This window comes from Lineus longissimus, chromosome 8 (assembly GCF_910592395.1).
Source record: "Lineus longissimus chromosome 8, tnLinLong1.2, whole genome shotgun sequence".
Lineage (NCBI taxonomy): Eukaryota > Metazoa > Nemertea > Pilidiophora > Heteronemertea > Lineidae > Lineus > Lineus longissimus.
Window position 1 is genome coordinate 17,851,218 of NC_088315.1, and position 18,580 is coordinate 17,869,797.

General features: G+C 39.1%; 1 protein-coding gene across 20 annotated transcripts in view; it reads right to left on the minus strand.

Moving 5' to 3' along the window:
* Positions 1 to 18,580, minus strand: part of LOC135492237 (myotubularin-related protein 13-like) — a 101,904-nt gene that overhangs the window by 45,129 nt on the left and 38,195 nt on the right. For 14 of the 20 annotated variants that reach the window (XM_064778568.1, XM_064778566.1, XM_064778565.1 and 11 more), the window contains exons 11-21: positions 17,940 to 18,094; positions 16,695 to 16,712; positions 13,850 to 14,015; positions 13,123 to 13,272; positions 12,597 to 12,614; positions 10,317 to 10,385; positions 9,666 to 9,860; positions 7,437 to 7,502; positions 4,940 to 5,068; positions 2,555 to 2,677; positions 295 to 417 (exon numbers count right to left, since the gene is read on the minus strand). In XM_064778568.1, coding sequence (XP_064634638.1) covers positions 295 to 417; positions 2,555 to 2,677; positions 4,940 to 5,068; positions 7,437 to 7,502; positions 9,666 to 9,860; positions 10,317 to 10,385; positions 12,597 to 12,614; positions 13,123 to 13,272; positions 13,850 to 14,015; positions 16,695 to 16,712; positions 17,940 to 18,094 — 1,212 coding nt within the window. Of the gene's footprint in view, positions 1 to 294; positions 418 to 2,554; positions 2,678 to 4,939; positions 5,069 to 7,436; positions 7,503 to 8,999; positions 9,018 to 9,665; positions 9,861 to 10,316; positions 10,386 to 12,596; positions 12,615 to 13,122; positions 13,273 to 13,849; positions 14,016 to 16,694; positions 16,713 to 17,939; positions 18,095 to 18,580 lie in introns of all 20 variants that reach the window. The other 6 variants (XM_064778550.1, XM_064778559.1, XM_064778564.1 and 3 more) reach the window with 6 other exon arrangements.

Genomic DNA, 18,580 nt, shown 5'->3' on the forward strand with positions numbered 1-18,580 from the left:
TCAAATTGAATGGACACAACTACTATTGGTTCAAAACTAGTGTCCTTGATAGAGAGGGTCTTTATCAAAACCTCTCTTTTAAGGACACCCTTGGGACTGACCTTGATACAGAGGTGTCCTGATTAGATAGGTCGAATTGAATGGAAACGACGAACTTGGGACCGAAACTGCTCAATCGATCCCAAACCCAGGTCCAGACCCGTGTTGTTGGCTGACCCTGTGGGGGAGGGGTGTACGCTCCCCCCCCGCCTACACCTTTGCAGAGATCATTTATATCGGCCATATCAACTCTACCTGTTCTGCTGCGATTTCCAGCGCGCTGATTTCCTTTGGTTTAAATGATCCCGACGTAAAGGACCGTCGCTGCGAATCTGGCGTTGACCCTGCTTTCCATGACTCTCTCGATAAATCACGACTCTGAAATCGGAAAAAAATATATAAAATTTTGAAAAAAACATTTTATTGCAAAAAAATCATTTTATGAATACTTCTATTAATTTTTTGAGATTTTAAAATCTGCTCTTAACATAATTGTTTTCAAACTTTATTTTTTGTTTTCATACTAATTATTGGAGTTGGGGGTATCTGACACCTCGCCCTATTTTTAGCTCAAATTTGTTTTGATTAGATCTCAATTTTTTCCGGTTAAAATAGGATTTAATTTCGTCCTGAAGATTTTGACAGCCTTATCTGACATTGTCTGACCAAGCGGATGAAAATCCTAGGGAACGTTTGGCCTTACAAGACAAGTCACTGCCTTAGTCTTATTATCAACACTCCAGACTGATACAAATATTACTTTACAACAGTTTTACAACACTACACTGAGAGCACTTTCACATGTCTAGGTACAACATTTAACGAACACTTTAACTGAAATGATAATTTTCAGATGAGACTATTGAAATAAAGGTTACAACACCGTAAAAATTAGATGCCAAGTTCACAAGTCACCTTCTAAAAGTGGGAATAAAAAATACTAAAACCGCAGAAATACCCAAAAACCAAAAATTAATGTCCCCATGCTTTCAAGAGTAGAAATTTGTGAGCAATGATTCTTTAAATTGAATATTTGTAAAGATTTTAAAATTCAATTTATTTTTTCTTTTCGATATCAGTCATATGAAATAGAGGCAGACAACTTGAAGCTTTTTCCTACATTCTAATAGTATAAAGCGCTCTGGCCTAACATGAAATGGGTCATGGGATTATTAGCATAGTCTTATATACAGCAATCGACATTGAGGTGCATGGTTGAAAGGGAGAGATGAAATGGACTTAGGATTGTTTATTGGATTGGTTACAAAGACATGAGATTCCTATTTTTTTACATTAGATACTAATATTTACAGTAAAACATCGGTATCTACAGTAAAATACCAGTATTTATAGGAAATTACTAGTAATAATAGGAAAATACTAGTGTTTACAGCAAAACACAGGAATTCAAAGTAAATACTCGTAATAATTACGGTAAAATACAAGTATTTATGGCCAAAAACTGGTATTTATGATAATACCTGTATTTACAGTCAAAACTTGTTGTTATATCATATAATACAAAGAAGTTAGCAGTACAATATTATGTACCTAGTGATATCATATGATACAAATATCATAATTTATAGTAAATACCATTATTCACAGTAAATACCATAATTCACAGTAAATACCATAATTCACAGTAAATACTTATATTTACAGTAAATACTTATATTTACAGTAAATACTATAATTTACTGTAAATACCAGAAGTTACAGTAAATACCAGAATTTTACAGTAAATAGCAGAAGTTACTATAAATACCAGAGGTTACAGTAAATACCAGAATTTTACAGTAAATATCATGATTTATATCAAGCATCATAATTTACAGTAAATATCAGGCTTTATAGTAAAAATATCTGTATTTACAGTAAATATGCGTACTTTCCCGTTAAATACGAGTATTTTATATCAAATACCTTTACTTACATGTACCACTTATTGGAGACAAGAGAGACATTTAGAGACAAGAGAAACTTAGAATGAAGGATACGCTCTGCGATTGAATTTTGTGAAGACAGACTTGATTGTGCAAATGATAGTGGATGAGTCAGAGCTGCTGTGAGGAAAATGAGGCGCTGAGATTGAGATGCTGAAATTTGTGTGAACGCAGACGAGAAAAGATCGAAGGACTTTTAAGTGCAAAGTTGGCATAACAGAAGGAGTTTGAAACTTATTGTTAAGTTCAAGAGATTGAAAATGTTATCAGATAGGAACATTTAAAGATATTGGGGGTGTTTTTATCAAGGGGAAATTTGAACTCTAACTGAACCCAACAACCCATGCTCTTAGGTTTCTAAGTATAAACAATAGGGTTGTTTGTCACCAGGCAACCTCGGGATAAAAAACAGTTGCTAAGCAACCATGATTGAAAGAATGTTGCTAGGCAACAAAGACTGATACAAACGTTGCTAGGCAACTGGGGGAATAATTGAAGTGGTGACTAGGCAACAGTGGAACTAAAGGTGATTAATATTAGCCACTGGACCCTTTGGGATGAGAACGCACCTCTAGCATGGCCGCCCATGGATGCTGCCATGATCCGACACCATCTTGACCGCCATCTTGCATTTTAACACTCAATGGACGACGTAATCTTGAATTGTGAAACTTGTCATCGCTTTTTCCAAGCTAGCAATTATCAAGGTTTGGGAGAAACAATTAATTAGGCCATCATAATCAACGAAATGTAATAAAATATTACAATGAAAACAACAATTTCAATAAAATATCGGGTAGGGGTTGGATAAACTGAGCCTTTTTTGTGTAAACCCAAGGATATCATCTTGCATGATTAGCTATGCTTGGCATGACTTTCTGCCTCTTTGTGTATCTGCTGCCTTGTTTTGTTTCTCAGAAAGGCACATTTTCCAAAAACCACTGTCCAGATTCTTTTTTGAACAGAAAAACTTGGGAGTCGGATCAACGGACAGTGCCAGTTGGTTTTTCTCTCCAAATAAGCAACTCAGCGATAATCACACACATTCCTCTTTTGTTTAAATGTGCGTCGACAAAGTTTCAAAGGATAGCTTTGCAAGAATATCTGCTGGAGTAATATACAAGACCACTTTGTGATCAGAGTTTTGAGAAAACGTGCCATTCTGAGGATGAGCGCAAAACGCATTGAGGAACGGAACTGGCCAAGCACAGCTCATCACGCAGGGCGGATAAAGCGTGGACATTCAGATGCAGGGCGAAGGAACGCAAATGGGTGAAATACCATAACCCAGAAAATTTTGGGGCGTGTGTTCTTTGCTGTTGCCTAAGAACTATGGCAAAATGTTACATGTTGCTCTGGCACATTTAAAGGTTTTGTGTCTTGTTGAGTTTGAAAATCAGGTCAGAGTGCACACACCACAAACTTTTCTGAGTTACAATATGAATGACAGGATGGAAATGAATGGGACAATATACAACATGTTCCGTTAACCACTAAATTTTAGCACTTTTTTATTTTTGCAATTCATGAAAACATGAAAAATGTCTGAAAAAAAAAGTTTTCATAATTTCTATTTTTTGAAGGTTGCAAATTTTTTTCTCACTTTTTCCAATCAAAACTACTTTTTTGAAATTTTTATTTTGTGAATCGAGGTTATTGGCAAAATACACAAAAATAAAACGTGAGCAAAAATTTAGCGGTCCACATCGATCAAGCATGGCAGAATGAGGTGTTTTGAAGGGAACTCTAACAAATCAAAGTTAAATTGTTTTAGGGACGACATATCTATAGAAAGTATGTTCTTCCAATCTTTACTTTGCGTGTATTGAAACGAAAAGACTGAGGGCAGGCAAGAAGGGATAAGGCTCGCTTATGAATTTTTGATAGAGCCTTGGAGGTAAAGATCTTCATACGTCTACTGGTGTATTAATCGGGGGCTAGAGTGGCTAACGACTCTGAACAAGTTAAATTACTAGACCTCATCCTCATTCCAAAAGGTAAACCCGCACTAGAAGTTTGAAAAGGGGCACCAAAAGCTGTTTTTTTTGTTCACCATACTGCTTATTTCAGTGCCTACATTGTATTTACAAGAGTAATGACTATATATTTGTTTCTGTACTGTTAATGTTATTATACAGTTTGTCTAAAATCGTACTGGCAAGGATTTGATCAAGATTCTTCATGGTGGGATCTACTGGTATCCCCACGAGGGATGGGGAAAGCAGAAATTTACGATACAACATCATTGTAGTATCAATCAAAAGACCAAGCAAGACCTAAGCTGAGGTAGGGTGCTGGCTTGAGGGATGAGACTTACAGTTATAAGGCAACAGTAAAGCACGAAATCTCTGCGGCTCTACAAGTTGACAAATTTTGCTGGTTGCATAAAACGCAAAATCACAACGCACACCCAAGTTGTGCTGATTTCAGTACTTTTTTAGGTTGCCACGAGTGTTCTTTTTTCTGAAGATTTCTTAGATGTGTAATTCTCATCCCGATGCATTAGCGCAGGGTGTTTGGTAGGAAAGTACTAGTAACCTCTCGTGATGCGGTTTTCCACAAGCGAATCTGAATAAGGATGGAATCAGGAGACACAACTGTACGGAATCTTCCCTATTCATATAGGATTTCAAGGGCCAAAATGGTGGTGCCTGTGGTCAACCCTCAACTTGATTGAGCATTTCAAAGGCACCACAGAAGAGATTCACCATGGTGACATGCAACAATTATCGCTTCAATGAGTGATAAAAGATCCCTTGTCAACTTCGATCCTACCATATTTTCAAGCGGAAAATATTTCATAACCTTAACTGTCAAAAGAGGCTACATTATATTTGAGCAGGAATTGGAAGCATGGACTGGTCAAATGACCAATCTTTTGGTTACAAAGCCAGGATCCATGGACGTCATGGCGTCAAGGACAACAGAGCAACGTTAGATGAAATAATTCACACCTTCGATGCCTTGAGTGACGGTGCGGGGTCTTTTCGAGCCCGGGTGAGCGGAGGGAAGGTATTAGTGCCGTGTTTGGTCACCAGCTTCCACCAACTACCTTCGGTCAGCCCGGCCCACTCCTCCTCCTCCTGATTTAAAGAAGTGCATGTCAATTTCTTTCAGGGGGGTATGAATTTGTGCCAATTAGCACCTCCCAATGCCAATTCTGTAGCCTGCCTGCTACTGATGTGAAGGATTCCATTGTTTGGCTAAGTTTTGCATACAGTGACAGGGTGTTATTTCAGAAATTTTTCAAAACATATATTCGTGTGGCAGAGTGAGGATAGGATAAGGTGTAGTTTTACCAAATAAAGCCTTTTTCTAATAGATAAGGTGAAGTTTTATCAACCCAAGCCTATTTCTAACTTATAAAACTTTTTTTGGGGGGTTGCAAGTACAAAGTATTTTATTTTTTAGGAAAGGGGCTATCATCAATTAGAACAACCTGGTGTAATATTAGAACCATAGAGAAGGCCCTTAAACCCTCATTTAAGGATAAGCTGATGATTTTCATCTTCAAAACCTGCGAAAAGATACAAACAACAAGCCTGGGTCATGCATTGATGGTGTGGGTGCTATAATGCAGTGTGTGAAACATATATATCTGTGAGGGGGGGCAACAGTTTTGTTTCAGAAACAAAACGCCGATAATAAAACTTCTTGCCGCTAAAAAATCGAAACGCAAATTCTGAAAATTGTACAACGATGCCACCAGCAGCCCCAGCAGCTCACATGCACCACAACCACAGTTACGCAGATACCAAACATTTTACCACTGTTGAATATATTTTCTTGATAGGAAAATGACAATGTTGAGGAAACCTGACTGAGCATTTTGTAACGATGAAATTTCTACAGAAAGATCTGGTCGCCTTGACTCGGATTTGAACCGCAGATCTTTACATCGACTGGGATTCGAACCACGGATCTTTAGATTGACTGGGATTCGAACCACAGATCTTTAGATTGGTTTGGATTCGAACCACAGCTCTTTAGATTGGTTTGGATTCGAACCACAGATCTTTAGATTTGCTGGGATTCGAACCACAGATCTTCAGATTGGCTTGGATTCGAACCACAGATCTTTAGATTGGCTGGGATTCGAACCACAGATCTTTAGATTGGCTGGGATTTGAACCACTGATCTTTAGATTGACTGGGATTTGAACCACAGATCTTTAGATCGACTGTGATTCCAACCACAGATCTTTACATCGACTGGGATTTGAACCACAGATCTTTAGATTGACTGGGATTTGAACCACAGATCTTTAGACTGATTGTGATTCGAACCACAGATCTTTAGATTGACTGTGATTCCAACCACAGATCTTTAGATAGGCTGGGATTTGAACCACGGATCTTTAGATTGATTGTGATTCCAACCACAGATCTTCAGATCGACTGGGATTCCAACCACAGATCTTTAGATCGACTGGGATTTGAACCACAGATCTTTAGATTGCCGGTCCACTCTGTACTGTGTGACACAATTTTTAGAGCTGACCGAGATTTTAACGTTAAGTTAACCCAACATTATTGACCAAAGTTGAGTAGTTTGTGCAATAAAATGGTCAGTGGTCAGAAAAGGATCACCAAATGACGAGTTGTAGCCAAAACAAGCTACTTTGCCTGGACACCGGCTGATTCAGCTACCGCCTTGTCTAGGATGCTGACCGCATTCTAAGTACAACCCGTGTCATTTCATTTTATTCCAAAAGATAAGTGATCAAAGAAATGGACAGACAAGACATGGAAGAAGAAGATTTTACAGAGAGAGAGCCATTCAAAGATTTTCTAAATTTTATTAAACAAATTTGTCTTCTGCCAAGCAAAACAATGAATTTGTTTTTCTTCCAAGCAACACGAAACTCTGTAGACAAGAACAGAAGCAGAAGTCTGACTGTAGAATTCACTGCCACTTTTTTGCTCCAATGACAAAAAGGCGTCTTATTTCGTCAACCGGGAAGAGGTCAAGGACCTATTTTCAGGAAATGGCAGTGAATTGTCAAGTCACTTCGAAGCAGAAGGGAGTAGAAGGAATTCAACAAGACTTTCAGAAGAACGTCACATAAGCCCAGCAGAGGAATGAAGTCGTCACCACCTAGAAAACAGCTCACATCTAGCCAGGCGAAATCCGTCTATTTTACAATGTAGGATTCAACATTTTTGGTTTTTGCAGACAGGTTTTGTTGCTGCTCATGTGTGCCCAGAAAATTTTCAGTTCACCCTCTTTTATAAAACCCACGACATAAAGTAAGTCTCCAGTAAGTTTTTTGTTGTCCTCTTTTTCACTCAACTGACAAATGCCCCTTTGCAGCCAATACTGCTATACTGTTGCCCTTTTAAAATATACTTTGAGCCCCGCTAGATGGAACCTTTAAATTTCAAAAGGTCAAGGTGATGTAACAACAAGCCAATAAGCCAATCCAAAATTCTGCAGATGCAAAACATTACTTGGCTAACTGTGCCGAGGTGCTCGCTAATCGTCTTGTAGATTTTTAGCTTGAACTCTGAAGGGGGCTGAAGTTGAGAAGATGAATTGAGTAGTTCCCAACTTATCCGCTGGGGGGCACCAGTTACCTGTGTATCTTTAGGAGGTCTGTTTTACAGTGCTGAATGCCCCCAGATGATTCAAATTCCTTTCGAAATGCATTTAAAGTCCATAAAACTTTGAAAATATTACTATTTTCTCTAAGGTGAATATTTTTTTATGTCTTGTTTAGCGAACCCTCAGACATGAAAAAGTGCCAATTTCAAATAAATTTTTTTCTGAACACCACCTGAAAAAACTGCTAATTTCATTAACAAAATGGTATTTTTTTCTTTATTTTATTCCCCCCACCTCTACACCATATTTCTTTCTGCATGAACAAGACCCCTAATTGAGGCAAAACATTAAGAAATCAATGCAAAGACTTTTCAGAACAATATTTTATTCCAGAAATAAATTTTTATGTTTATTTTGTCCTCCGCCCAAATAGTTTCGCTTACCCATTGTAAAAGTGATATTTAGGTGAGGAATTTTTTTAAATTGATTTTTTTCTCGACCTCCTCTGAAGATCTTTCAGAATATTAGTTCGCTAAACAAGGCATTAAAAAATCTCGCCTAAGGTATTGAACAACAAAATTGGCGTCCATGCGAAGAACATGGTGTAAAAGCGGGTTGGTCCAACACGTTCAAATCAAACGCCAGGAAAAATAATGACAGTTAGCAACGCGGTCAGTAGAAATTTAAATGCTGGTTGTCATAACTGCAAAGATTTCGAATAAAATGTTAGCAAGGCAGTCCTCAACGTTTACTCACGTCAGACTGCGCTAAATCGGATTCTTTTAGTTTTTCACCGATTCTCACATTTTCATTATCCTACCAAGAAAAAGAAAATATCAACAGCGAAAAAGGTTCGAAACGGACAATGGACTTCTACCAAGTCATTCAGAAAACCACTGCATCATTCAATAGTTTTTAAAGCGTGTCGCAGATAGAGCGATATTCATTGCAGAGACATGCAATATTTATTGACTTGCGATACTTATTGCTGCGATGAGTGATAAAGATTGCCAGTCTGCAGGCAGAATTACTAAGAAGAGCAGTGACATGCGATAAAATCAACAGGTTTGATATTTATTTATTTATTTCGAATAAAATGTTAGCAAGGCAGTCCTCAACGTTTACTCACGTCAGACTGCGCTAAATCGGATTCTTTTAGTTTTTCACCGATTCTCACATTTTCATTATCCTACCAAGAAAAAGAAAATATCAACAGCGAAAAAGGTTCGAAACGGACAATGGACTTCTACCAAGTCATTCAGAAAACCACTGCATCATTCAATAGTTTTTAAAGCGTGTCGCAGATAGAGCGATATTCATTGCAGAGACATGCAATATTTATTGACTTGCGATACTTATTGCTGCGATGAGTGATAAAGATTGCCAGTCTGCAGGCAGAATTACTAAGAAGAGCAGTGACATGCGATAAAATCAACAGGTTTGATATTTATTGCACATTGCAACCTTACCAAATTCTGTGTTGAGCCCTGTGGACAAGCAATTTTTGTCACTTGCAACGAATATTGCACATCTCTACAAAATCTGCGGCATGTTCCACTCACCTTGAAAGCACAAAACGTCAGCAATATTTAGCTTTTTGACGCTGATTGATTGGTATACTCGAATAGCATCGCCGGGAAAAATTATTTAAATTTGTAAACAAATTCATTCATGCACGAACAACATCATACACCAATGAGAAATTACCTATTAACGAAGGGATCATCTCAAGTGCGTCGAGGACGACATCATAATTTCCCCCTCTGCTAAAAAATTTGTCTCTGGAACACTTACAAATATCAGATTTTTCGAGTTTAACAGGGATTTTTCCAAAAAGTGTATCAATAGCTTTCTTCATCATTGGCAACGCCACCTATAAATCGATGGCAATGTAATGTCCAGATGACCCCTCAAAGGAGAACAGACCAGTTTAGCTTAGATTCTCTCGCGTTTATCATTTCTAACCAAAGGTCTCCTCAACACAACGCATTGTAGCAGAAAGCTGATCCAAGTTCCAACAAAGAGCAAATTTACAGAAACTCGAGATGATCCCTCATGTCAGACTACACATCCAAATCGACACTCCCATCGAACATTTTACAGCCGACAAAACATCTGACCAGTTCCGCCCTTACCTCTCTGGGACTTGCGGGACTAAGCGACGATTCACCGGGACCAGCTACTTGATCTTCGTACTGAGGTAGGTAGAGCTTCTTAATCTCTTTCTGAACGTCCTGGTAGAACGTCGCGTCCCAGAACTGCAAATTTGACCAGACGGCGTGCTCCTGGACGCACGTGTAGGCAAACTGGATCACTCCGGTGCACAGTTTCTGGAAAATTATACGTGCAATGTAATCGCTACTTCCTGCAAGTTCAAAATTCACTCCCTGTGATGGGAAAACATAATACAGGCATGGAATTTAAACTTGCCGAAAGTCTCCATGATATTTCCCTGCGACAAAAATTCAGGAAAGATGAAGGGAGACAATTTTTGTCAAGACCAAAACTCTCTCATGACGTGACGATGAAACTTTTGGTATAAAATGACTTTGTGACTTCACTACGATGTTGAAAACAGCGGGGGAATTATAACATATTAACATAAATGCAAAAATTTCAGGCAATTACAAAATTTTCACAATTTTTATTTCGGTGCATTCTGAAAATTTTTACGATTTAGAATAAGGAAATGTTTACCTATTTTATTTGCAAAGTGCTTCAATGACAATTCGTCAATTTACAGTCTCTAGCTCTCACGAAAATGATAGCTTGTATCTCATACTTACCCGACAGAATGCTGTGGCCAGGGGTAGGATAGCAGCTGCTACTCCATGCTCGTCCATTGTCGAGTCATTCTGCGAAAAGAAACGAAGATTTATTCGATCATCCCAGAGGAATATGATGAAATTCAAACAAGACAGTGACTGAAGTAAACATTAGGAAATAAACCGGGAAAACCGGGAAATATTGTACACCGGGAAAAATTGTAAACCGGGAAATATTGCAAGCCGGGAAATATTGTAAACGGGAAATATTGTAAACTGGGAAATATTGTAAACCGGAAATTATTGTAAACTGGGAAATATTGTAAATTGGGAAAAATTGTAAACCGGGAAAAATTGTACACCGGGAAAAATTCACTGCTTTTATTGTTTGCGGTTTTGTGAAATTTGCAACTTTGGCGTAGTTTTAGTTTAGCGTTTTGAGAACACTCAGAAGTGAGATAATATATGTTTTTTCGCTGAGTTTTTATTTTTGCTGATCGCGAAATTAAATGGCACATGAAAATTTCCCGGTTTACAGTATTATAAAGTGGAACCTTGTAGTCGCAACCATTTATCGACCATTTGCGGTCACCTGGCTAATTTGAACGAATTTTTAAGAAGTGAGGATTTGCTGCCAACAGCTTAATCAGTACTTTCAAAAGTTAGCCAGAGGTTGCCAGGCGGGATACGTTTAGCATATTTAGGCAAAAGGACAGGTTTTATGAAACAGAAGGGCCAATATTGACAGAAGTGATTAACACATAATAATAAACATCTCAGATTGTTAAGCATTTCTGTAGGATACAGCATCATAGGTTGGGCTTCACAAACAGGATGATTGGCTTTTAGAGGAGGTATTTTACACCAAAAAATATTTTGGACGTTTTTTCACGCAGTACTACACGACTCAAGAAGAACAATTTTTAAAGGGGTTAAGGCGTTTAATTTGTTACCTCACAAACACATGACATGTACATGAACCCAGTAAAAAACCACTCTCCAATTACATTAAATAGATGGCGTTCAACCTAACCTGTTGACTGCACCATTAAACCAAGTTTATACCGTGTCAGAGCACCGAGCAAACAAGAACTTCAAAAACGCCGCTAAAAAAATACCATGAACATGCATCCAGAAGTGTCTCTCCGCCTAGAAACCTCTTTCCAATAAAAATATCATGCTATCTTTTTTACTTTTAGGTCAGATTAAGATTTACCGTCACATGGGGTGACATTGAACAATGGTGTAACTTCAAACATCAAGCTACTGATGTTTGTCATCACGACAATTCTTTCTCGGGGGGGGGGGGGGGGGGCAAAGTTACCCCACTGTTCAAAGTCACCCCAGGTGATGTTACTTCATGCATCCAAGTCCTATCACTGTCAGACTTTTGTTGAGAAGGTTACAGGGATGAGATTAATAACTTTTACAACTCAAATTTCAGTTCAAATTTTTTCCCATTTTAAACGATTCTTTTTTGAGGTCTTCGAATTACTGCAATAATCGGCAGAAGTTGGAATATAAATTCGGTACCTCATGCGCCCAAATGAGCATTATGGCACTGTGTGTACAGTAGAACCTCTCTATTAAGGACACCCTCAGGACTGAAGTGCTGTCCTTATAATAGAGGAGTCTTGATTCGTGAGGTCAAATTGAATGGAAACAAACTATTTGGGACAAGAACTAGTGTCCTTAATGGGAAGGTTGTCGTTAATAGGGAGGTGTCTGCTAAGGGAGGTTTCACTGTATATGTCACCAGATACAAAATGTGGAAAATCTGTTCCAACTTTAGCTGATTATGGCACTAATTAGAAGTCCTTAAGAGAACCACCGATATTTTTTTAATCCGAGAACAAGAAAAAGGTGAGCGGGGTGACACATTATATCTTTGCATTTCTGACAAAAGGCAACGCAATATCTGTCGTCAAAACGGCACCTTGTTTTCGTTCTTGGGTCAAAATTTGAACCTCTCCAATGTCAAGCATGTTCTTGACAAAGTGGTGGCAGGAGATATACGCCGCCCACGGTAAATTAAAATTTCACTTTCCCTTTCCTACTCAATCATTTTATAAACATGTATGAAAAGTTTCATCACAAAATGCAACAATAAATTACCATAATTTGAGGAAAATTCAAAAATCTTAAATGCCCATTGTCTCATCCCTGAAACGGGGCCTTGTTAAACATTTTGTCACAATAGAGTGCGCTCAAAAAGAATTCCTGTCGTGCAACAAATGCAGCGCAAGAGGTCAGGTTGTGTACAAGTTAGTTGGAAATAGACTGTACGTATTGTAACTTTACCCTATTAAATTCTGGAAACTGCAACAGAAGAAATATTTCGTTGGCATGTGCTGTGACTTGGCTCAGGAAAACGTTCATTTTAAAATACCTGTCATGACCAATTGGAAGGAACGAGGTCTTCATTGAATTGTGTGCAGTTGTTTTTTCAGGTGTTACCGATCAAAAAGTTATAGGGACTGAAGTGAATGATAGAACCAGAGGGAATTTAGCAGTATGGATTACTGCCGGCCAATAGTAAGCAGTGTACACAGTGTTCTCCACGAGGCCATTTGTCAGGATGGCCCACCCTACCTTGGCAGCTTACCACCCTACCTTGGAAGAGCCACCCTACCTTTGCTCTAGAATAGGTAAAGGGTTTCTATAGGCCCACCCTACCTTTAATTGCTGGCCACCCTACCTTGTGTTGTACACTGGCAAACCTTCAAGAATATCGAGGGTACCAGCCTACCTCGAGAAAACCCTGTGGAGAACTCTGGTACAGACCCAGTATATTAGTCAAGGAGTTAATCGAACAGGGAATACGAACCTGAAGAGCACAATTAAGCAGCCGGACGACCAGATCAAACTGCTGATGTTCCAACATGGCTCGATTCTGCGTCACGTGGTAACTGAACTCTTGGACTAGAGCTAATCGCGCCACCTTGCTCTTCAAGGCTCGAAGAACTGCAGGGAAGATCTGAAAGGACAACATTGGCAATGTTTTGAAAATTGCATTTGGAGCCAATTTTGGAGGCTGATATCTCAGCAATGGAATATCGGGACCGACCAAACTTTTAGGATCTGTTCTCCAGGTCCTGTACTACAACTCAAAGGAATATCGGACCCATACCTTGCTTAGTCTGTGATTTATGGAAGCCCAAAAACCCCTTCAGATCTGATGTTGCCCATAATTCCGAGTGGGCCTCACTGTCATTGCAGGCGCAAGTCTAATGTCGCTAACATAATGAGAATTTGTTCACCATATATCATTTCATAACGGATTCCACTATAGATCTAATACTGTCCACCCATGTGGGATCTTTTACTTTCACTGGCATAGACACTCAGGTACAAGGGACCACGGGTTTTAGTCTCATCGGGTGCTCTAACAGTGAAACCATTACCAACCCGATGCATCAGTCCGGGTGCCAACTTTTTTGTGCGGCCGCTAAAATAGAGAAATAGATTCTGTCTGCGTTGTGAGCCTGGACAAAATGCATTATGGTGAACCCTGCTAGCTGATAGGCTCACCAGTGCTTAGAAGTCACACTAACCTTCCTCGCATCAGAAATCTTGTTGTCGAATATGAAATTGACACAATTCCTTAGGACCTCCAGTCGCCGCGTGTTCAGGTTGAGAGCTATCTTCCTGTCCTCCAACTGATTAATGTTGACGCCCATCGGGACTATCCGGGGCTGCTGAGGGCGAATCTGCGCTAATCTGAAAAGTGATGACGAGACGCTTAATCAAGAGATAACCATCATTGAAAACACCATTTTTATGTTTTAGACCAATCCAACCTTCACCATCCTCTTGATTTTCAAGGCCTCCAAAACCAGTTTACAAGGCCTCCAAAACCGATTTACAAGGCCTCCAAAATTGATTTACAAGGCCTCCAAAACCAGTTTACAAGGCCATCAAAATCAATTTACAAGACCTCCAAAACCGGTTTACAAGGCCTCCAAGACTGGTTTACAAGGCCTCCAAGACTGGTTTAGAAGGCCTCCAAAACTGGTTTACAACGCCTCCAAGACTGGTTTACAAGGCCTACAAAACCGGTTTACAAGGCCTCCAAGAATGGTCTACAAGGCCTCGAAGACTGGTTTACAAGGCCCACAAGACTGGTTTAAAAGGCCTCCAAACCCGGTTTACAAGACCTCCAAAACTGGTTTACAAGGCCTCCAAAACTGGTTTACAAGACCTCCAAAACTGGTTTACAAGGCCTCCAAAACTGGTTTACAAGGCCTCCAAAACTGGTATATAAGGCCTTCAAGACTGGTTTAGAAGGCCTCCAAAACCGGTTTACAAGGCCTCCAAAACTGATTTACATGGCCTCCAAAATCGATTTACAAAGCCCCCAAGACTAAAGATGGGGGAGGGAATTTTGGACACATTGTAGCAGGATGTTCATCATGACACAAACAAACAATTCAAGACATTTCCCACAGACCCCAGCCACCACATGAAAAGTTTCATCGCAAAACCACAGACACATCCGTTTTTGCCATTTTGAGAAAATGGCTTCTAAGTTTGGAATTTAACTGAAAATTCACTGGGAATTTTTTAACATTTTTGGTCACAAACGTTTTTCTGTTGGCTGGAACGCTCTGAAATTCAGAGGAAAGATCAGTCATAATATGAGCAATGCCTAGGTATGGTTATTAACTCCAATATGTTGTTGGATATTGAACATATCATATCGCATTTTGGGATGAAACTCTTCACATGCATTTTCAAGACGGCAATCCAGGACAGAGTGCTCAAACTTAGAAAGAACCAGAGGAGACATTCTCGAGGTGATCCACGCCAAGTTATGAAAGTCCCTTTACTTTCACGATGCCAAACAACCACAAATTCCCCACACAACGCAGATGCACCACAAGGAAAGTGAAGCAGTTGGACAGCTTTTGGCCAAAATCCTGGGCCCGACTGAAATTCTGATTTGTCTTTTTTAAGTAGATAGCAAGAACTGTACATGTATGGTTTACCAAGTCAGGCATTCAGAATCTGCACCAATTGGAGCACTTCTAGATAATACATTTCAACAGCAATTTGAGCATGTCGAATGAAAGTAGTGCTTAAGCATATATCAAAAGTTGAAACATTTTATAAACCACCCAATTTTTGAGCCTGTATTTTGTCATGTACAAATTCAAATTTCACAGACTTTATTTTGGTGGTAAGTTGAGCCTGTATTTTTGTTATGGACAAATTCAAATTTCACAAGCTTTATTTTGGTGGTAAGAGGGTTCTTTTGATTTTTTTAGATTCCATGAATAATCTCCATTCACGAAAGAAAGAAGTTACAACAATGTTTTTTGAACTTTCGTAGTCAACAAAATAACAATTGTAAATTTCGCAAAAATAGACAGGCGCAAAAATTTGGCAGTTTGCAACAAGTCTTCTAAGAATACATTAGTAGGGTGGATGCAAAGAGAAAAGGGGTAGCCCTCAAAATGAAATTTTATTCCCTTATAAGGCAACTACATGTACATTCAAGACAATTCAATTTTCGAATACTGAGTGGCCTATCATGTTGAGTTCTTTATTCTATCTACTGTAACCTACAAGCGGAAACTTTGAACGAATCCTCTTCTTTTCTGTGGACTTTTGAGTCAGCGTCGCAATTGGCACAAGTTAGAACCAAATGTCGAGATTTTGTATCCAGTTATCAATGCGCTCACCTAATATTGCTACAGTACTCATTCATGCACATGCATAACCGGACAGAAAATCTAGAAATCTTCGTGACGCCGATTCGAAGTCCAGAAAGGTAGTGCTTCCCCTGGCTTTGGATTCGAATGTGTCGGACCTCCCGAGGTTTTTATGAAGGTCTATTCGCAGACACCACCTTCGCTGTCAAATGTGACCCGTCACAGCAAAACCAGGCGCATGTCGCTCAGAAGATGAGCCGAAATGACACCAGGAGATAATGGAAGAGATTGATGTGCTCATATTTCACAAAAGGCAGACAACAGAAAAAATGAACAACCAGTCCGTCTCAACCTGCCAATTAGCTCAGAGTGACATGCGCCTGCTTTTGCTATGACGGGGTCACAAATGATATTTTTTTAAAGTCATATTTTTACCGTTTCATGGACTTTAAATGCATTTGTTAAGAATTTTTGAGTCATCTGGGTGCATCGTATGATGGTTTACATGGCTTAGGAAGGTCTTAGTAAAAAATCCACCAATTTTTTTTTTTTTTTAACTTGTTGGCCCGACACTTTCATAACAGCCAGGGAAGACACATAAGAAATATTGCCAAATATGAAATGTGTCACAAACTTTCTCTCCAAGGAGTCAGCAATTACAAATTGGACAAGTCAACTTCTTGAGAATAATGGTTAGTCAAACAAAAGTTTCTGCAACTCATGCGAGAGATAAAAGTAGCCTCACCCCCATGTTTTCGAGGTTCTGAAAATCGCCAAAATGAAAAAGAAAGAGAACAAAAGCGATGAAGATTTTGCTGTGAAAGGAAGGGGATATCGCGAGTGAGGAGAAAGTTAATCGGACCAGATAGAAGGTTTTTAGAGTGCTACAAAAACAAGCGAGGAAATGTAATTTTTCGTCTAGGTTGGCGGGATGGGGATGATATTTTGTATTCGAGGAAGCAATGAGTTGTAAAGCATGCACAAAAATCCTATAAACATGATAAGTTATGCTCTATTTCCGAAATCCTGTAGCCAATTTTTCCACCCATGAAAAACACTGTATGGATTATAACGCAAGGCATGAGTATTTCAGAAATCTTGATGATTTGGATTGTCCAGATAGCCACACATGCTAACCAAACATGCTTAGGCTAAAGTTCTGCCCCACTTTTTTGCCAAAAACCTGAAAAGTGTAATGGACGAAATGGAGTGTGACAACAAGAGTGACAGATAATAGACCTCGCAGTCGGTTTACTCTACTTGACCAATATTGAATACTGTAAAATGCCAAAATTTTGGTCTCTGTTTATTTTTGAGATTTGAAAAAATTTCTCAAATGAACAAAAATTCAACAAATTATATTTTGACAGATTCCACAAATTTTATTTTACTTGTCCCAACCATTCCAACCAAAACAAAAAAAATTGTGAAAAGTTTTTTCACGAAAAATATTACTTTTTTTATGACTCTTGTGAAATCAGCCAAAATTTAGAAAATGCTCGTAAAAATTTGCCAGTTTACCGTTAACCATGCCAACTTTCTGTCACTCTGACCATCAATGTCAATAAATGTGCGAGATTCTTTACATCACTGAAAGCTGAGCCAAAGCCAGGGACAAGCATTATCATAATCATTTTGCAACATCCTAATCAAGTTAAAAAAACAACACCAAACCCTAAAGCACCACGCAAACGAGCGATGTTTGTTACCGCAACCTGCAATAATTATCACAATTTATCATCATTGCAGCGATAACTGTCGCTGAAATGTGCGTGCAACAAAGCAATTTCTCCTCTCCAAGTAAACCCAGTCATCGCTGGGTCTGACAATGATTGCAGGTTGCAGCGATGAGCAACTCTTGTCACCGTCACCTACAATGATACCGCAAAAAAGTCGGATCATGATCGTAGGTCACCGCGACAAAAATCACTCGTTTGCAGAACACTCAAATGTACTAATATCTCACTTTCCCTTCATGACTCATACTTACTTGGACTTGATGCTGGACTTTGCTAGACCCTCGTCGATGATTTCCTGCACGTGGACCCTGTCTAGTATCGGGAAGATGGGCTGGTGTATCCGCGAATAAGCACCTTCGGTCGGTTTGGGGATCTTCTGTATATACACTTGAGGATTTGGAAATTCCTGGAGGAGAAATGTTGGAATATTTTATTGGGCAAAAGTCCACACACTTGCAGACTTGGAAATTCCTGGAGGAGAAATGTTGGAATATTTGACCTGATCAGACAAAAGTCTGCACTTTAGGCCAAACACAGATATCAAGTTATAGACAATGACATAGGCGGATTTTGCACAAAATTACCTTTAAAGGGTACACTGTTTGTATCTAATCGTGGTCCAGGAAAATAGAAATGCACTTATACACAATGCCGTACATGCATGCAACTTTGCAGAAATTTAGTATAAAGTATTTGTATTGAAAACTGCTGGCTACCACGCAAAAGAGCCCAGGTTAAATCCCAGGGAGAACCCAGGATTGTATTTCTGGATGAACCGGCATGGCTTTCAAGGAACTAAAATTCCTGGCTCTTCACAACACGTAGGCTACAACGTATGAAATACTCGAGGGTCTGTCAGATGAGACTAAAAGCTGTGGTCCCTTGTACCTGA